The 21,046-nt window shown below is 37.1% G+C and overlaps 1 protein-coding gene across 1 annotated transcript in view; it reads left to right on the top strand.

Annotated features, from left to right (window-relative positions):
* Nucleotides 1-19,459, top strand: part of NDFIP1 (Nedd4 family interacting protein 1) — a 50,670-nt gene extending 31,211 nt beyond the window's left edge. The window contains exons 3-8 of the mRNA XM_082651257.1: nt 2,483-2,613; nt 5,733-5,820; nt 6,783-6,907; nt 8,846-8,912; nt 12,056-12,161; nt 18,423-19,459. Of these exons, the coding sequence (XP_082507383.1) occupies nt 2,483-2,613; nt 5,733-5,820; nt 6,783-6,907; nt 8,846-8,912; nt 12,056-12,159 (515 nt within the window). The 3' untranslated portion in view covers nt 12,160-12,161; nt 18,423-19,459. The remainder of the gene's footprint in view (nt 1-2,482; nt 2,614-5,732; nt 5,821-6,782; nt 6,908-8,845; nt 8,913-12,055; nt 12,162-18,422) is intronic.
* The last annotated feature ends 1,587 nt before the right edge of the window (nt 19,460-21,046 follow it).

A 21,046-nucleotide genomic window follows, 5' to 3' on the forward strand; every position in this document is an offset into this window, starting at 1 on the left:
TTAAAATTATGTGAGGTGTCTATATTGATGGATCCCATTTTTTAAAACTCTGTTGAAATAGGGAAATAAAAATGTTCTTGATTTCCCTCAACTTAAGGTAGTAAGGGCAGTTCCCTGGTGGCCTAGTAGTTAGGATTCCGGGCTTTCACTGTTGCGGCCTGGGCTCCTTCCCTGGTCGGGGAACCCAAGATCACGCAAGCTGCGTGGCGCAGCCAAAAAAAAAGTTTTCCTTAAGGTAGTAGGTATCAGTTTTGTTCATGTATTCAGAATTACTGTGGCTGTGGGCGAATGCAGATTGTACCCTTCAATTTGTAAATTAACTTTTAAATTAAAAGTAAAAAGAAATTTTTAAGGAAATTATATATACAGTGTTTTATATACACATACATGCATGTATATATGTATGTGTATGTGTAATGTATGTAAAATAGTTATTTTGACATAGAGAAAAACAAATTTCATGAATTGGATTAGGTGGCAGCTTTAGTTTCAGTAACACATTTTCCTAATTTTCGTCTAAAACCTTTGATATTTTATTTTTCCCATTTAGATAGATGGGCGTTCCATCTGGAATTGTTTTTTCTGTGTAGTGTGAGGTAGTGGTCAAGGTTGTTCTTCCATATGGATATCCATTTGGTCCCACACCATTTATTGAAAAGACCATTCATTCTTCTTCCACTGCTGTAATGCCACCTTTGCCATAAATCAAGTGAGTGTGTGTGTGTGTGTGTGTGTGTGTGCGCGCGCACGCCTGTTTTCTGGACTAAATATTCTATCCTTAGGTCTATTTATTCATCTTTGTGCCTGTGCTTAACTTTCTTAATTCCAGAACTTTATAATCTTGATATCTGGTAATTAGGTCCTTTAGCCTTTGTGTTCTTCAAGATTTCCTTGATACTTCTTGGCTTTTTGTATTTTTATTTACATTTCAGAATCAGTTTGCCAATTTCCATAAAACGGATGAAACAAACAAAAATTCTGCTGGAAGTTTAGTTGGGATGGCATTGAATCTGTGTATCAATTAACATCTTTATAATGTTGCATCTTCCAGTCTATGTTAAATCCCTCCCATTTATTAAGATCTTCTTTAATTTCTCTCAATAATATTTTGTGAGTTTCAATATAGAGATAATTAGATTTATTCCTAGGTATTGGTGTATTTTGGTGCTGTTATAAAAGGTCCGTGTATAATTTTATTTTCTCTTTGTTGCTGGCATATGAAAATACAGTTGATGGTTTATATTAACTATATGTTCAGAGACTTTCCTAAATTCATATATTAATTCTAATAGTTTGTAGATACTCTTGGATTTTCTACATATGTAACTATGTCATCCATGGTTAAGGATAGATTTCTTCTTTTCCAATCCTTATGTCTTACATTTTCTTTTCTTTCCATATTGTATCAACTAGTAGTACCTCTAAGATAATGTTTGATTAGAAGTGGGAATGGTGGGCCATTTTTGTCTGATTCTCTAATCTTAGGGGAGAAAGCTTTTAATAATTTACCATTAATTATGATATTTACTCTAGATTTTTCATAGAGATTTGTGAGAAGGTTAAGGAATCATAGTTTTCTTTTACAGTATTCCTAATTTGCTAAGTTTTTTTGTTATTAATAGGTATGTTATCAATGCTTTTTCTGCCCATGTGAAGACAGAATTTTTCTCCTTTTTTCTGTTAATGAGGTGAATTCTATTGATTGATAATTTCAGTAATATACTACAGTAAAATTGGAAGTTAGTTATAATTAACCAAAGAGAAAAAAGAAAAGAAAAATGTTAATCTTGATGAAGTATAGGAATTTTTTCAGAATTCTTAAGTGTTTTCAAAAATTGTATAGAAATTTAATCCATTTGTAAATAGAACTTTTCTAATAATACATATTGAATCTTTTATAATAGAAGTCAGTGAAAATGAAGATGCAGTATTAGAAAGAAGGAATGCAAGATTTCACACAAATAAATAATGGTTCTGTAACTGAACCTGTAATTACCTAATTACCTTAGGCATGTCACAGAAAACAATACATGGCAAAAATAATGTGAAAGAATCAAAAGGGCCAAAATCTGTGAGAAATGACTTTTAACTTTTCTTCAAGTTTATTTCATGTTTATAAATGGGAGGACACCATGGTACAGATTTCCAAACACACAGGTGAATTATTTTTAGTTTAATTTTACCTTATTCCATTATTAATATTACATGCCTTTTGTGAACACACCACATAAACAGCCAAAAAAAAAGTGTTCAGAAGCACTTGGGAGGGCAAAGTGAATGTGGAATTTAGATAATTGAAAAGTGGATACATTTAAAAATCATTCCCAGTCTTATGTTCATCTTTAAACACCTTTTGATTCAATTATTCTGTATGTACTGTTAGAGGAATGGCTGGTTTTTGTTTGCCAGAGTTAGCAGAAATCCTCTTTTTCCTCATTTCAACTAATCTTCAGATTATTATGACTTCCTTTTTATTCTGCAGCATATTTTGACTACAAAGATGAGTCTGGGTTTCCAAAGCCCCCATCTTACAATGTGGCTACCACACTGCCCAGTTATGATGAAGCTGAGAGAACCAAAGCTGAAGCTACTATCCCTTTGGTTCCTGGAAGAGTAAGTCCAACTTACCATGTTACTTGGTGCTGGTTTATGGGAATTAAGTTCTTTGCATTATCCACTTTGTGATATTACTTATGATTAAATTGATTAGTAAAAGTACAGCTAGTGTTTAAAAGCAGATACATTTTCTTTTGGGATAATAAACTCTTATCTTTTCCTGAAAACGATGAGGTAAAAGATACAAATGAGCAGAAAAATCACTAGTCAAGCCAGCTCATTTTCCCTATATCTCTCCTACTGCCATCACTTTCTCAAGTCTCCTGGCATGGCTGAAACATCTTGGAGCAGGGCCTGATTTAGGAAATACACCAACTTTGCCTTGATTCTGCACACTGAATATTTTGGTGTTAGGTAGATAGCTGCTAGGGAGTCTATGGAGAGAATAAATAAGTGGAACTTCATAGAATTAAACTCAGAAGGGCTCTAACAATCATCTAGATGAACCCCATGCCACCAGCGGTCCAGATCATGCCATCTGTGGAGGCACAGTGAATTCAGATCCCATCTGGCCTGATGTTAATTCATGGGAGTGGGGGTGGGGTGTGATGAAAGCCCATGGAGAATTTTGGACACTCTTGGTTCGTGATGTCAGGCCTATAAGTGATACAGTTGTGTTTTCATAAATATTCATTCAGGTTGAAGCTGATGCAGGTGGGGCCTTGGGTGAGATATTGAGAGAAAGGAAAGCAGGATCCAGTCCCCATAAATGTGGGGCAATCAAGGCTCCAGACCCTAGGCCTGACAGGAAACTAGAGTAAAAGATAAGAACAAGAACAGAAATTCGGTCTGGGCAGTGCAATGACACAAGCCCCAGAAGTTCGGGCCTTAGGATAGTAGACTGTTCGCAGATCATATTTATACTATGAGGGGTGAAATTCATAAAACCACTGCTGGGCAGAAGTAATAGTTTACAAGCCTAGTCTAGGCTGATTCTACCTGGTGAAATGCATTCACTTCTTGTAGGTGCTAGGGAGAAACTAAGACCCCTCATGCAGCTCACTCTCTAAAGACAAAACAGTCTTAATATAGTTACCATGTATTGGAAGCAAACAACGTGGTTGGTACAGTGCTTGATGCTTACATGTATTTTGTATGTTGTTTCCAGTCTTCACAATAACTTTGCAAGGTAGAGATTATATTATCCCTATTTTACAAATGCAAAAATTGAGGCCCAGAGAGATTAAATAATTTGCCCAAAGTCATATAGCTAATAAGTAGCATAGGTGAGTCAAACCCAGATATTCTAGACTCCAAAGTCCTTGTATGTACTCTCCAGACCTCTTGGATTATGGTAACTGTCCCATGAAATAGACCAGGAGATTAGGTCTGATTAATCACAGAACTCTTTAGAATGCTTTTGTACACATTTAAGAACTTCTTAAGGGGCTCTTTTATTCAGCCAACACGTATAGAACACTTTTTTATATAATGTGCTATGTATTTTGCAGTGGATAGGTGGAAGGCTTTGTATAAAGCAATGCTCCTGCCATACAAGAGCTTAAAGTGCAGCTGGGGAAAAGGCCCACGAAGACCTATATCTAAGGAACAGCACAAGAGCAGTGAGCGTTAAGAACTGTGACTTTAACTTTGTGATCACGGGGATGGGATTTGAAGTGGGCCCCGATTTTTGATGGATAAGAACATTCCAGAAGGAAAAGCTCAGAAAGCAGATGTGAATCAGCCAGGTGCAGGGCAGGTTCTGTGGTTGTAGTAATTGGTTTTGCTTGAGCAAAGAGTTCGTGACCAGAACTGTAGGTTGTAGAATCTTCTGAATGCTAGGCTGAGGCATTTAGACTTACACGTAGGTCACACAGAATCTTTCAGAGTTTTTAAGCATGAGTATGATAAGACAAGTATGGTGTTTTAGAAACATTAACCTGGCAACAGTTTGTAGGAGGAATCCTGGTAGTAGAGATACCAAGGACAGAAAGAACAGCTAGAAGGCATTTGTAATATGATTAGGCATTACTTCATGTATTTTTGTAGTACATCTTTGAGTAGTTATGCAAAAAACAGAATTACTTTCTAATTTGGCAAAGCCTATTTATCCTACTAGTATGCATTCATAATACTAGCTATTTTGTATTTTTAAAAAGATAAAACGAATACATTCTAATATAAATTTCAAACAATAGAGGAAAGGTGTTAAATTAGATGAAAGCTGCCCCTGCCACTTCTTCAGTTCCCATCCCCCAGGGGAGCCAGTTGGCAGCTTGTTATGGATTTCCCAGTCCTTTTTCTGTGTAGGGCAAGTTTTGGTTCTCCCTCAAGTTTTGTTTTTTTTTTTTCATTTGAGGAACCCTCATTGTACTGTGTACAAGTCTACCACTTTTACTTTTAAGCGTATATTCATTTATTTTTCAATATCTCAACACTTATCTACAATTAGTTGAAAAGGTAAGTTGCATATGTTGGTGTCATTGTTGGTCAAGATCATCTTCCTTCTAGACTTGCAACACTGTGTTTTCAGGTTAGGATGGAAAGGATCCTATCTGCCGACAAGATTGGAAGTGAGGTTGTTTCAGACCTATGTACCAATATAAATAAATGGTTATGGAGCAGTGGGCAGCGCTGTTAGACTCTTCACGTATGATTACACTATCTTCTTCCACCGCTCCACCCCACCCCACCCCAAGTCAGTCTCATAAAGCACTTGAGCTAGTCAATGGTATCTTCTTAATAGGCCCAGGATTACGAATATTCTGGGCTAAACAGGCCCTGGATTGCTGATATTCTAGAATTTAAGCCAAATGTGTAAGAAAAATTTCTTTTTCTTTTCTTTATGTATATATTTCTTTTCTTTATATTTATATATATATAAAAGGAAGAGTGAACAGTTCTTTGTGAACTTCATAATTTTTGAAGTGTATTGTTAAAGAACTTGGGTTATAAAGTGAAAAATTCCTTTCACTGAGAAAAATTATATCTTTTACTTATAAGACAAATGAAAATTTTAACATATAGTTAAAGCCTTAATGCTCCTAGTTTTGAATTGAGCCGAAGCAGTATATTTTCTCATTGGAACTCACTTTCGTCCCTTTCTCTGTTTTTCTTGATGTCTTTCCTTTGCCTTGAAATAATTTATTGTGAATTTACCTTTTCTTTTCATTTAGGATGAGGATTTTGTGGGTCGGGATGATTTTGATGATCCTGACCAGATGAGGATAGGAAACGATGGGATTTTCATGTTAACTTTTTTCAGTAAGTATATACACACAGCAGAGCCACTTCCCACAAACCAGAGTGCTTTGGATTATGAGTGAATATGACTGAATTAAAAGAACTAGTTGAGTTAATACATTATATTTATTACATATATTTAATACATTATATTTATTTTAATACATTTTATTTAATATATTACATTATATTTGATGCCTTTTCCTGAGATGTTCAGAGCTTAGTACACTTTTAATATCCTTTCTCTTTGTCTTTTATTTCTGTGAATACCTATGCAAAATGTAATTAAAGCAGTTTTGGGGGATGCTTCATTTTTACATGATCTAATAAGCTTCAGTTTTGCAATCTTCAAGGCCCCTTAGCATTCCTCCTACTCATTCCTGACCGTGGAATAGGAATTAAATGCCTTCGATGAATTTTATTTTACAAGCTTCTATTTTCTAATACGTCAAAGTCAGCCCGATTTTTCCCCCTTGATGTTATTTTGCATTTAGGTTTCCATATGCCTGACTTGGAAGTGAGCAACAATTTCTTTAATTTACTGTATTAAAAAGATATGAAGCAAATGCAGTGCTTTTAGAGGTGACGTGTTACATAAGCTGTCAAAATTCATAGAAGCAGGAGGTGAATGACTTGAATCAGATTATTGGCGGGCACTAATTTAATGTTCAAATAATGTTTATTTACTCAGGTGTAACACATACAGTAAAGGGCACAAGTCATAAGTATTCAGTGTGGTGATATTAAGGCATTTTTGAAAGCGTATATAGCAGTAGATGTAATAATATAACACCTGATATCCAGAGACTGTGTTTTCTTGTTTGCTTTTGGGAGGATGGATGTTTTGGGGAAGTGGGATAAGGGTTTTGGAGGGTGGGCTAAGCCATTTAAGCAGAAGCAAGTACAGAGGGCACCCTTAGGGCACTCTTGCTCCTTGGGTAACAGGACATGTCTGACCTCTTTTTTTCTCTTGGCTTTTACAGTGGCATTCCTCTTTAACTGGATTGGGTTTTTCCTGTCTTTTTGCCTGACCACTTCAGCTGCAGGAAGGTATGGGGCCATTTCAGGATTTGGTCTCTCTCTAATTAAGTGGATCCTGATTGTCAGGGTAAGTTGTGCAACAGTAATGATAGTCTGTAGAGAAGCAATAAGTAGAATAATTTTGAATATTTGATTTTTTTTTATCTGGTTTTTGGAATCACTTAAAAATGATTTTTGATTTGTCTTTGTTCTGGTTTCATGAAATTGAACCTAGATCAGTTGCAGTTGGTTCATGCACCCAAGTTTTGTAGTCAAATCTAGTGAATATTGGTGGTCCAAGGGCATCCATCTATCCTTGTTCACCAGCTGCTTTCTCTGTTTTTAATGTTTGTAATGTGATAATACATGTATTTGTTCTGAAATTAGTTGTTTTTATAATAAAAGAAAGACTCTGTCCCCTCTCTGGTATCTCATCAAAAGCAGACATTCCTCTCATTAATGCTACTGAAGTTTTAGTCTTTCTTCTCTCCTTCCCTCTCTTCTTTTCTCCCTCCTTCCTCCCTCCTATCCTTCCTTCCAGGATTGGTTATCAGTAGCATCATTGGTTATGCCATAATGTTTGGAGAGCCAAAACTGTTTAACTGTTTAACAAGCCCTACTCCATTAGGGGCCCTTATCTCTAAGGTAAATTAGAGAGAGATCTTCAGTGATGTAGGAGTTACCAGTTAGTTAGAATTGCATGAAGTTAATTTAAAGTTGTAAAATACCTAGTCTCTTAAAGTGTCCTCTGATTTCGGATAGGTTTACTGCCATGGTTAACTTTATATATAAAACCAATGTGTTTATCATAAATTGACATTAACTAATTAATGAGTGTTGACTGAGCATTGGAGTTTTTCAAAGTTATTTATTCTAAAGGAATTGTTAACGTTTTTAGAATTCCAGGTTCCTTAGAGAATCTGATAAAAGTTACATGCTTTTCTCCTAGATGGCTAATGTGTACTCACCTAAAACATGGACTTTAAGTTAAGAAATCAAGCCCTAAAGAGGTTTTTCATTCTTTCTCTATAAACCTTGTTATTTTATTAAGAAATAAAATACTGTATTTAATGCTCAAACTGTGCTAAAGTCCATACTGTGTAAAGCCTCCAATAGAAACAAGATCAAATTAGTTACCAATCTTTTTATTTTTACTAAACTTTTAACTGAATTGAATGAATCAGCTTGTATTAGTTAGGACGGCTTTTTGAGTAACAGAAAACCTAGCTCAAAATGGCTTAGAAAACAATGGGGAAACTTTATTTCCAGTGAAAATAAGTCCTGACATGGAGGTTAGTTAAATGTTTCACTGACATCATCGAGGACAGCTGACGGTCTGCTCAACATGTTAGTATAGCTGCTCCACCCTCAGGGTTAAGATGGCCAAGGCAGTTTCACGCATCACGTCAGAAACACAACAGTGTTCAACAGAAGAAAGGGAACTATTTCTTCTCCTCCTTTTCTTCTTAAGAGCTAGGAAACCTTCTCAGCAGCCCTCAGTTCCATTGGCCAGAATAACATTATGTGCTAGTCCCTGGCAAAGGAATGTGATCATCATGATGTATGTGACAAAAGTTTTCCAAGGTCAAGACATGGCTGGAGGCATAGGAACAAAATCAGAGATCATTAGAAAAGAGGTCAGATAGTTGGGTTTGGCACTGGGTAAGCAAAATGAAAGTTATCATCAAGACATATTTCTACAAGGGAAAATAACGTGGGCAAAAAAAAAAAATTTTTTTTTAAAAACAAGCAGATTTGAGCACTTTCAAAACAAGGCGTATGTAAAGCCGAAAGCTATCATATTTCAAGATTGCTTTTCCATGAAAGAAAATATGTTTGCGTATATCATAATCATTTCAGATCTGTACTGTATAAAATACTTTCACTAACTTCTTAGAAATTTTTGTAAGAACTAAATGAATAGCATTAGTATACAAGATAAAATCTTGTGTTTTGTAAACTCTTAAGCTAAAATGTGAAATTATATCTGCTGAGGTGCTCTGAAGTATTTTGCTTTATTTTTCAGTTTTCCACTTACTTCCCTGGATATTTTGATGGTCAGTACTGGCTCTGGTGGGTGTTCCTGGTTTTAGGTAAGTGCTCTTAACAAAGACAAAGGAGAGGAAAGATTATGTTAAATTTTAGAAGTAAAATTACTTTTGTTAAGCCCTCATCTCACTTACTATACAGTAATATATTAGCAATAGTAAGTATAATTTTTAAAATATTTCAAGGATTAGGCTCTTGTCACCATCAGAGTAATATAAATGTTCATAGAACGTCTCTTAGTGGTGATAAATTTCTCTTAACCCATCCATATACACTTCTCACATTTCCTGTGTAGCCAGAGGGGCACACTGATAAGATAACTTTATAGTCCATAGATCTGTTTTCCCCTTGTGAGTTATTGCCGCAAAGCATTCACAAGCTCAACCCCAAATTGCTTATAGGTATATTGTAACCAGCTGAACTACTCATGAGTCTATGTGGCCTATATTCAGTTGGATCTATCGGTAGAAAACAGAAAATGTATAACCTTACTAGACATAACTTCTGGAAGAACCACCAGAAGTTATGTCTAGTAAGAATTGGGGTTCCAGAATTCTTTAGTTTGCTGTTGTTGCGAATAAGAATTATTTTGTGATGAGAGGGAGGAATTTTTTAAAAAAAAATATACCAGCCATTTCAGGTTGTTGGTCTTCAGATTATACTTATTACTCTAAATTTTTATTTTAAAATCTTTTCTTCCAAGATATCTTAAAGCAAAGAAATGAGCAGTGTGGTGAATACTGTTGGTTTCCTCATTGTAGAGAAAATACATATGATACAGTAACAGACCATCATCACTGCTGTCATTTCTACAATAGCAGAGACATCCTGTAGCTGCTAAAGATGGTATAATTGCCTCACTCTGCTTCTGTGACATCATTTTCTCCTATCCTAACATTTCTCCTGTTTCAGGCCTTTTTGTTGTCTCCTTGATTAGGATCCTTTGTTCCAGGGCTGCTAATGGGTCTGGCTAGCACAGTGTAGAACCCATGCCTGACAGGTGCTTAATATATTCAGGACCTACCTGTTTTACCCAGGGTAATAGAGCCATGTATTGCTGACCCTAAATTTTACTTAGAAAATACAAGTCATCCATGATGCCATCCCCCACCTCCCCAGTAGCATCATCTGCTCTACTATTGGTCATTGGCATTCCAAGGAAAGAGAGAGAGTGATTTTTACCCCTTCCCTTGATTACTGAGAAACTTTTTTTAAAAGTGACCTACAGGAGAGTTACTTTAGAGGAGTAGTTCCTTGACTTGCTTATTCTCTAAACTGTACCTTTAAGAGAAAGTCTGACTCCTCATCTTCCCCCAAGCCGCCTAAAGTCCAAGCAAATCCTGAATAGACCAAAGAAGAGTCATTAAGCATAATTTTAGGTTGATTGTTGACAGCGTTGATAATTTAAAGAAATTTAATGGGCTGATTTCCTTCATATATTAAAGTTTCATGGGAGATGAATTTATAGTACTTTGTAATTCATCATTCTTGCTATCTTACTGCTTACTGATAAGCAAAAAGTAGTGAGACTTTGGATGTACTTAGTGTATTTGGATCCAGTGTTTGGGTCATTTTTGGAACCCCTTGCAGAGAGAACTTTTTTTTTTTTTTTTTTTTCCTGCAGAGAACAGGTCTGTACAAAGTTCTCAAGCTGGCAGCTTATAAGCTATAGCTAGCCTGCAGTTGTGGTTTGTATGTTCCACAGTTATTTTCAGAAGTTTTTTGTTGTTGTTGTTTTTGCGGTACGCGGGCCTCTCACTGTTGCGGCCTCTCCCGTTGCAGAGCACAGGCTCTGGACGTGCAGGCTCAGGGGCCATGGCTCACGGGCCTAGCCGCTCCGCGGCATGTGGGATCTTCCTGGACTGGGGCACGAACCCGTGTCCCCTGCATCGGCAGGCGGACTCTCAACCACTGTGCCACCAGGGAAGCCCCAAGAAGTTTTTTTTTTATTATTATTAGTTGTCTTCGCATGAAAATCAAGAATTTTCATATAAAATACCTGCATTTTTTAACCTTTCAAAATTGAAATGTCTAGCAAAACTGACCTATATTCATTCCCACATGGCACCCATCCTTTGACTGGAGCTGGCTTGTTGATTTTGGTGCCAAAAGGATGATGTTGTGCTCAGTGCTGATGATTCTTGGTTACTGCCAAAAATCATTTCTATTTGAGTACAAAGAGTCTTCTACTCCTTGAGTATATTTTAAAATGTATCCAAAAGAAAGTGATTGCTTAGAGCTGGGGAGATGGGAGGAGGGTAGGAAATGGGGAATGGCTCCTTAGTGGGTACAGGATATTTTTAGGGGCGACAGAGTTCTAAAATTGGATTATAGTTTTAACTGACTAAAAGCCAGTGAATCGTACACATTAAATGGGTAAACTTTATGGTGTGTAAATTATATCTCCATAAAGGTGTTTAAAAAAAATGTGTCTAAGACTCAGGGACCATCTCTGGAGGAGGAGGGCCGGGAGTATGTGAGCTACCATTGGAGGGGGCTCGTCACCTTCCCCGCTGACTCCTAAATTAAGAGTAGAGAAATACAGTTGAGAATATGAGAATTGCTGTAAAGGTAAGGGGAGCCTGACATCTAGTGGACAACATTATGTACTGTCTTTGGAAAAAAAGAAGCCCACAGCAAGAAAGGATGGAATTTTTTTTTTTGAGAAAAACAGTTTATAACCTCTCTAAAAAGAGTATATTATCTTGGAATACTTTTTTGGAACTCAGAAGGTAGCTTTTGGGAATTACCTGGTGGTCCAGTGGTTAGGATTCCACCCTTTCACTGCTGTGGTCGCAGGTTCTGTCCCTCGTTGGGGAACTAAGATCCCTGGAGCCGTGGGGCAAGGCCAGAGTCGGGGCAGGGGAGAGAAGGTAGGTTTTGATAATGCTTCTCAATGAGGCTTCCAAATGTAAATGTTTGGCCCCATCTTATTTTTGTTTCCTTTTTAGACCACTTAGATTCTGAATGTGCAAAAGAGACTTTGTTTTGGCTCTTGAGATTATGTATTCTCATTGAGAAGTGGAAAATTTGGTGTGGAAATCCTTTGGAAATTTTAGAGGCAATTGTGTTTTGATAGTTTTTAGCAGAAAAATGATGAAGTATTGGTATCAGAAGGGATATTTCTGGGGAGTGGACTTAATATGGGAATTATAAACTCATTCTTGACTTCTCTTTTTTAAATTAGGCTTTCTCCTGTTTCTCAGAGGATTTATCAATTATGCAAAAGTCCGGAAGATGCCAGAAACTTTCTCAAATCTCCCCAGGACCAGAGTTCTCTTTATTTATTAAAGGTATTAAAGAAAAAAACTTTATTGTAGTCCCAGTATAATCATGTGATGCATTGCAGATGACTATTCAGGTTTAGAGTAGAGTGTACACCCTGCGGTAGGGGATATGGAGAAGGTAAGGAAGCCTTGTCTTTTAGTTTCTAGTTTAGTAAGGGGTGTTTCTATGAAAAAAACTATTAAAAAAGGCAAGTTAGAAAAACTGCCGAAGGAGAAAACATTATCTCATGTTTAGACAATGCAGAAGAGGCTCGACTGGGACTCAGGGTCCTAGATCTTTGAATCGTGAATCCCAAAGCCACTGCTGCCTGCAGTTTTACCGGTTCCAGAGGACTGTAGCGAGAAGGAGCCTCTCAGGCCTGATCACTCAGCTCAGTTATGCGGGGCCCTAAACCCCAGAGCTGACAGGACCATGAGTACTTTAGGAACTCCTTTTGCCTGGCCACTGACAAGCCCATCAAGGCTTCCATCTTCTCAGGTTAGTCAGAGAGGCTTTGCTGATCCCTTTTCTTCAGGTTCCCATCCTAATGTTACCATTCTGGTGGTAGTGTCAAACCCTAGGAAAGGAAGGGGAGGAAAGGGCCTTTTCCCTTGCCTAGAACAGGAGGACTAAGCCTTGCCGAGGCTCTTTGGTTCACCCGTGGTTTTCCCCAGAGGCTGACTCCATCTTACATCACTAGCTACAAAAAGGAGGAGTTAGGGAATCTTGGGAAAGAGTACACCAGAGAGAGGCCTCTGGTTACAAGATCTAACCTTCGTGGAGTTGACTCTTTGTTACTTAAGACTGTTGAGGACAGGTGGGACCAGGCTGGTTGAAGGCCTCAAGCAAGGATTTGTGAAGGTTGTAGCAGTTGAGATAAACCTGAAATGATAGGTAGGAAGTGTAAATGATCGTGGAAATTGTTGGGTGGGGAAGCATTTCAGAGTCACCTAAGGCCAAGCATTGAATAGGAATAGAGGCAGAGAAGTTACGGAGCTGGCTTAAGGGACAGCAGTGTGATTGTAGCATAAGGGAGTGTTGAGGATTAAGGCTGGAAAGCCAGGCTGAGAAAGTGTTCTCAAATATCTTGAGCACTAAGCCCGTTTGCGCTGGAAGTGTTGAACTCATAGAGCAGCCCTTTAAACCCAGTGATGTGTTGGCTCAACACAAGGCTGACTCCATGTGAACATCAGTTTGTTCTGTATTTGCTGTTGGGTTATCATAGTTTATGTAAGTAATCATATGCTAAGAGTGTAGTTCTCAGTTTTGAAGATTTGCGGTGATCTTAGCATGCAGAGTAGAGTTCTCAGTTTTGAAGATTCGTGGTGGTCTCAGAATATACGCTTCTAGAAAAGAAAGTACCGTATTTAATTTGCCAGGTGGTGAGATGGTATTGAAAGTTTTTAAGCAACAGAATAATGTGATGAGAACTACTTAAATGAAACAAAAATTTTTTCAAGCATGGCGTAATAGTAATAACTAATGTTTGTCAACTTTTTGATATATCAGATACTGTACTAAGCACTTTACATGTATAATTAAATGTTCTTACATAAGTAACAAAGGTTACAGTGACAGATAAGCTCAGATACATGCATGGTAGAGTATATTCATAAGGCATTTCTTATAAAAGTTAAAGAAAGCATGGAAAGAACTTAGGTTCTGTTGGTTAAAGTCAGTTTCTTCAAAGGAGCGTGGACTTTTATTTGAGAGATAATTTTAGCCATTAAGAGTACCACTTGTGTGTATGATTTTTTTTTTTTTTTAAAGAAAGGGAATGTTTTGTTGCATGTTTAAAATGTCCTGAGTGGTGTGTCCTGAATTTGAATTCAGTTACACAGTCTGGGCACAGATGGACACTGACACCACTGGCCTAGGTCCTAATGCCTGTGATGTGCCTGTGTTTGTGTCTGGGACATCCTAACTTTAAGAGGCTTGTCAGATATTTTGTGTGGTTTTATTGTAGTTAGCCATTGTCATCTTTTTTCTTCCTCTACATATCTGATTATAATTTGTAGTTACTTCTAAGCCCTAGGTTTAACTCTTACCTACCATAGACTCAAAAGTTAATTCTTGGGCTTCCCTGGTGGCGCAGTGGTTGAGAGTCCGCCTGCCGATGCAGGGGACACGGGTTCGTGCCCTGGTCCGGAAGGTCCCACGTGCTGCGGAGCGGCTGGGCCCGTGAGCCATGGCCCCTGAGCCTGTGCGTCCGGAGCCTGTGCTCCGCAACGGGAGAGGCCACAACAGTGAGAGGCCCACATACCGCAAAAAAAAAAAAAGGTTAATTCTTTGGGGTCGCCACAGTTCTTCTTAGGATGAATGCTTGAAATCACCTGCAGATTTCCCCTAATCCATTGGTGCCCAACATATCCTGAGGGGACAGATTCCTCCTGCCCTCCCTCCCTCCCTCCCTTTCTTCCTGCCTTCACAGATTCTATAGGTCTAGTCTAATGGCTTTGACTTTCTAAATGGAATGAGGCCACACGCTGTCTGTTCTCTTCATTCTTCAGTTAGAAGGCAATTTCAGGCTTTATTAGAGGATGCATACGTTCTTGCTTCTAATACATGACAGGTTGACATGACAATACAGGTTGAGAGAAAGCCTGAACTTCTCAGTTTTCCTGTATTGTTAGGGACTTGGAGGGTTTTTTTGTTTATAAAATTTGTTATTATTGTTTTGATTTTCTAAAACTTCTGAAATGCTTTATGGGTATATTCTAAATGTAAAACAAAGCATCTTTAGGGTTATGAGTTGAAGTAGGCAGCCCTTAGTTAAGTAATAATGCTGTTGGAGGGGTAAAAGGATATTATAGACTTGGTGTTCTCTGTATTTTGGAGCCAGAGGCCTTACAGTGCTTTAGGCATTGTCAGACTTAGAGGTATATGAATAAAGTTCCCCAGTGGAGGGCATAGTAGGGTTTCTTTGCTTTCCTGTCTGACTTTGATATCCTAGTTGATTTGAAATTGTCCCAGACATGCCCAGAGGATTCAGAGCTCCAAATTAGGGGTTTAGGGACTTACAGCAGCATTTAGAATTTTAATAACTTCCTTACTAACTTTCAGTATCCCCAGAGGGAACCCAAAAAGCTGTAATATCTCATGGGACTGAATTTCCTTTGTCCATTTGACAGGGGTAAGAACTGTCCATCCAGATCCAAAAGTAGAATGTTTTCTTTCTCTAGTTCAGAGGAAATTTAGTTTAATTTAGTTTGAAGATGTACTAGAAAACCATCATGTAAGGTGTGAAGATTTTCTTTTCTTTCACCAAGACCTTTTACTTTCTTTACTGGAGGTATCACTAGTTAAAAGCTAGCTGTGGGCTTCCTTTTTGCCAGAAAGCCACAGGTAGGGAATTTCTAAAATAACTTTGCCATAGAGAAAAATAACTCAATTCCCGTGCTAAGATCTGGCACTGTACTAGAAAAAAGTGTAAGAATAGTGACTTTTCTATTTAGGCTGCCCAAAATATAGTACACACACACACACACCGTGAAATGACCTCAAAAGGCCTTCTTTCTAACCGGCCAAAGTAGATATTACAAGAGTTGAACACTAAAGCTCACGTACTACTATCATAGGGCAACTCTCAGGTTCCCTTTCAGAACTTATTTATAAGCTTATAAAGGAAATTTGGGTTCCTGCCTCACAGCAAAAAAAGCCAGAAGGAACTGCTAGAGCTGGGCACAGTGGCAGCAAGAAGTGTGTGACTGTGAGGAAGCAGGAAAAACAAAATGTTCCTTCTATGTTGTTTAAAAAGAAACAGATACCTTTTAGAAACGTCTTTATCTGAAATGGTCAAAAATGTAAAATGTCCATACTTTATCTTATTTACCAATGAACTGGAAAATAAATTTTTATGGAGTACCACTTCTTTTGATGCTGCCAGATAATTGAGGAGCTAGTTATAGTAACCGTAAGGTGGTAACACAGTTAACTGATAATCTAACACTACTGCAAAAGCACTTGTATATGTGAAGTATAATGGATCTTAAATTTGTTACTTTAACCACATCTGAAATAGGAGGGAAGAAAATTTGTAAGCCCTCGCGGCATGAATGAGATAGGGCCCTTCATAATTAAATAGTGATTGCTGTGACCTGGTGAGCTATACATATGAGGCATCAGATATCTTCTTAACTTTTTTCCACGTAGTGATAAGTGTTTTCATTTCCCTTTTTCTATAACCTTCCCCCTCCTTCTTAATACGTCTTTATTTTTAATTCACCTCAAGTTAGTTTCACTTATTTGGCTGTGTTGTAAAGTAGCAAGATAGTAGAAAATGTTTCCAGGGGAATTTTTGCTTAAAAAAAAAAAAAATCACACAGTGTCCTAGAAGAAATTGTTGCCTTCCTCTTGAAATTAAATGATCTGTAGGCTGTTGGATTCCTTTTGTTTCTGAAGTGATCTAATCTAAAGTTTAGTAATGATAGCCACAGTCCCTAAAACGTGGCATTCCATCACTGTTTTTGTAACAGCTTGTGAGTCAAGTTGATCAGAACAGGCCTCTGGGTCTTAGAGAGCAGTGAGTGCCTCTCTAGCAATCTTTTTCATTTGGAATTTGTATGGTGATTGAGATCACCCATTAGTAACCTATCTAGGACCTCTTAATGGATTTTTTTTTTAATATTATAGTTGATTTACAATGTTGTGTTAGTTTCAGGTGTACAGCAAAGTGATTCAGTTATACATATTCATACATCTGTTCTTTTTCAGATTCTTTTCCCATATAGGTTATTACAGAATATTGAGTAGTGTTCCCTGTGCTGTACAGTAGGTAGGACCTCTTAATGCATTTTTAATGTTTGTTGGGTGGCTCTGACTTTGAGGGATCTATTAAAACTAATTTGCCTCCGTGGAAGCAGCATGAACTAAAGAAAGTGGCCAGGTGAACTGTATCTGAACTGTATCTCATATTCTTGCAAAACTCTAGTGTTTTGACTTTATAGTAATCATTCTATCAGTTTTTATCTGTTAATGGAAAGTGGTAAAACTGAATTTACTTAGGCTTGTAGTGAGTGTAGCTAGCTAGCCTCATTGAAAAATCTCTATTTGACATCTGTCTACCAATTTTCTTTTTGGTTCTACTTGCCCTTCATGATTCCTTATATTCTTGTGTCTTTGTCCCTGCACATTCTGAAGTCTCCATGAAAAAAAGTTGCTCTTACGTCAATATCATTGGTTTACTTCAAATCAAAACACCAGTGTTAGTGAATTTGGGGTTTGGGAAATATTAAGTGTTCAAAAAGAACATGTTGATTTCCTCCAGTGTTGTAGCTTTTCTGCATCTTGCCAGCCTTTTAAAGACGTATACAGTAGTCTAATTAGAAAAGATACAGAAGGGCTGCTTGTGGCTTTTACAGTAATTTGGAAAGATGGAAAAGTGAGCTAGGGGCCTATGTATGAGCCCATCCAACTCTCTTCCGGTATAGGGTATCACAGTGTAGTTTCTCAATAAATATTTGTTAAGCTGTTAATATATCTCTTTAGAGTATTTTTTTTTAGCAGTAATATAGGGAGTTATTTGTATTTTTTCCATTATTTCCATGAGAACCAAACCAATTTATATGCCAAAACAAAAGTGCCTTAGAGTATTAGATGAAAACTGCATTTAACAAAATAGATGGACATCATTTTGAGAGTATTTATTTTAGTCATGTATATTGCTTTTTAAAAATTGGGGCTATATACAGTCCCCCCACCCCGAGATACATGCCCCAAAATACAGTCACTTTTTTTCTAATTGATTGGAAAAAGTACTTGTGGTACCTGTGAGTTTATAGTTGTTTCCTAACTTTGCCCTGCTTCAAGTATAGACTGATATCACTGGCATCCTTATTGGAAATCTTCCTCGTGTGAGATTTGGCAGAATTGGCAGGGTAAACAGCTTCGAGTGTGTGTGGAAAATTACCTATGCATTTGGATTCTACTGTGTCTTTGTCCCCAAATTTCAGTCATTGCTGTTGAGGTTAAGTGTAGGATGAAGTGCTACTTGAATTCTGTTCTTTTGTTAGGAGGTTTAGAGAGAGAGAGAGAGAGAGACCCCTGACCTCATGGGTTTTAAGAAAGCATTCAAGTTCTCTCTAGTTCTACAGTCCTTTATAACTTTAAGAACCAAAAATGTAACGTTTATTGAATACTATGATGTCAGTGTATAGTAATCTTAAAGCTATGTAAAAATGTACTTCTTGTGTCTCCAGACATCCTGCCTTCTTTTGTGACTACATCCTTCTTTTAGCCAAAATAACAACTTAACCAGAGTTTCAATATTCAATATCCTTCTCTGGCAGATGTTTTCTGGCAGAGGCCTTCCTGCATTTATGAATTCTCTCCCAAGAAGCAAGAGAACACCTGCAGGAAGTGAATCAAGAGGCGGAACACAGAGGAATAATCACCTGCTTTAAAAAAATAAAGTACTGTTGACAAAGATCATTTCTCTCTATTTGTTCCTAGATGTAAAATTTTAATAGTTAATGCAAAATTCTGTAATCATTGAATCATTAGTGGTTAATGTTTGAAAAAGCTCTCACAATCAAGTCTGTGGTGTACTAATAATGCCTTATCTATTTGTAGTCATTTTAAATAGCATGAGCCTTGTCCCTGTAGTCAGTAGGGGGCAATCTTGCTTTATTCATCCTCCATCTCAAAATGAATTTGGAATTAAATATTTTAGTGTAAGATATGTACAATGCTGGCCATTTAAAAAAGGGGTTTTCTCAAAAGTATAACTTTTGTTATGACTGCATTTCTGCACATAATCCATTTTGCTGTTAAAATTAATCTAGAAATTTATTTAATTGTACTGTGAACACCTAGAAACAAAATCATAGTGCAAAATACATTTAAGGTGTGGTCAAGAATATGTTCTTAATTGGTAAATGATAAGCATTAATTTTTTATAGTCTGTATTCTAATTTTGCTGTACCTTATTCTGTTGTGTACCTAAGGGATTGTAAAGGTGTTATCACTGTATAAAATAGAAAGGACAAGGACAAATGCAGCATAATTACTAATAAAATGCAATTGGTGATACTTTCTGTGATTAGAATCCCTACCCCTTTTTTTTCTTTTTCTTTTGTCTCCTGATGATTAGGCCAGGGGCTAGGAGTAGGGAGGGGATTAGGTACTAGGAGCAAAGAAAGAATTAGCTTGGAACTTTTGAGATGATCCCTAACATACTGTACTACTTGCTTTTACAATGTGTTAGCAGAGACCAATGTGTTATAGTGTAGAGTGATGTGCTTTCTACCAAGTGGTATTCACCCTGGTTTGGTATGTTAAAGCTGTAAATACAACAGAACATTAATAAACGTCTCTTGTGTAGCAACTTTTGCTGTGGATTAGTGTTTAATATCTTGGTTTGCACTTGTTAATTGCTAAGGCAGTTTTTTCTGATCTTCATATAGATTCATACAGAATCATTCAGTAAACAAAAAAGAAATTGGTCTTGGGCCAATTTTTCAGCAGGGGAAGTTCTTTCATATCATACTCAATATATTCCTTAAAATATATTAGTTCTTCAAAAGATAATGGGTTAAAAGAGGGAGGAATTGTAGAGCTCTTAAATCATTCTGGAATTCCCAATTATGCTTCATTTTTTAGACATAATCTCAGATAATTTATTTCCAATGTTTTCTGCGTGTTCCCTGCATTTGCCCTTTTTCTCAGGTGAACACAGCCAACTGGTTTAAGTCCTATGAGCATCCAGTTGAAGCTAAAAATGTCTCATTCCTCCTGATTTCTATTTTTGTCTCAATTGTGTTAAATTTAGAGACCAGTGGTTCTTACAATATCAGTCATTTGCTATTTTCCACCTCTTCCACTTATTCAAAATATGAAGAAAAAAATGTAGCAAGATGGTCCAATAACTACACAAACCAGCACTAGCTTGGTATGATACCTGCAGATATTCATTTATCTGCTGCATGTGAACATCCAGGATCAGCTTAGGAAGTCTGTTCAGGGGTGTCAGTATGTAGTGCACAGAAATGTACATTATTTGAAAACCAAGCAGGAAAACAGTGCCTCCTGGATCAACGTTTCAGTGATCATTCATTCTAACTCGTTTATTGATTACTATAAGTAATAGTATAGTATGTTTCTGTTTAAAAGTTATATTTTGCAGTAGATTAGTGGGGCAGGGTTTGAAAGTCTCTGAAGATTTTTTATATTTTGAATTAGATTATACCAACAATGTAGTTTGGAGGAGTTTATAGCCTATCGTGTTCTATGTTTCAGAACGAAGATCTCTCTAAACAGTCTGAATAAATTTGGACATGTACAACAGAGAGAACTATTTAAATTATCTTACAGGACCAAATAGAGGGGCCCTAAATCACATGAACTAAAACATTGTAGTCTCACTTTGTGTTTATTCTTTAGGTCCTGTGCCTTATTTGGCTTTGTATATTTGAGGACTGAAATATCTGGAATTCTTATTTCTGCATATTTGGTGGTCCTTAAGACTCTGTCATATGTAAACCTACAGTTTGCTTTGCTTTAAAATTAATTAGGAAGGTGATTTCTCTCCTTTTAATGTTCTAAAGATTAAAGTCTTTGTAAATATATAAAGTTGGTACCATATGTTACCTAGAGGCCTTACTGTTAGGGTGGAAATGTTTATCCTGCACTGTTACTTTTTATTTTTGTCTTTCATTCTTTTCTGTCTCCCTTTGGTAGGTTCATTATTAAGAATAACCCTTTCAGATAAAGGAGGAGTGTTTAAATTATTTGAAAGGGGATACTGAGGAACCACTGTTATTTGCGTAAGGTTATGGAATAAACTGGCTTTGACCTTGGGCTAGGGGACAATTGGGTCTCATCCATGACTACAGAGGTAGGTCCCTCATGTCTCTTACTTGTTGCTGCCATTTGGAATGATACAAACTAAGCAATCTGACTTGAGCTGTGTCCC

The sequence above is a fragment of the Grampus griseus genome, assembly GCF_964374135.1.
Source record: "Grampus griseus genome assembly, chromosome: 3".
NCBI classification, from domain to species: Eukaryota; Metazoa; Chordata; class Mammalia; order Artiodactyla; family Delphinidae; genus Grampus; species Grampus griseus.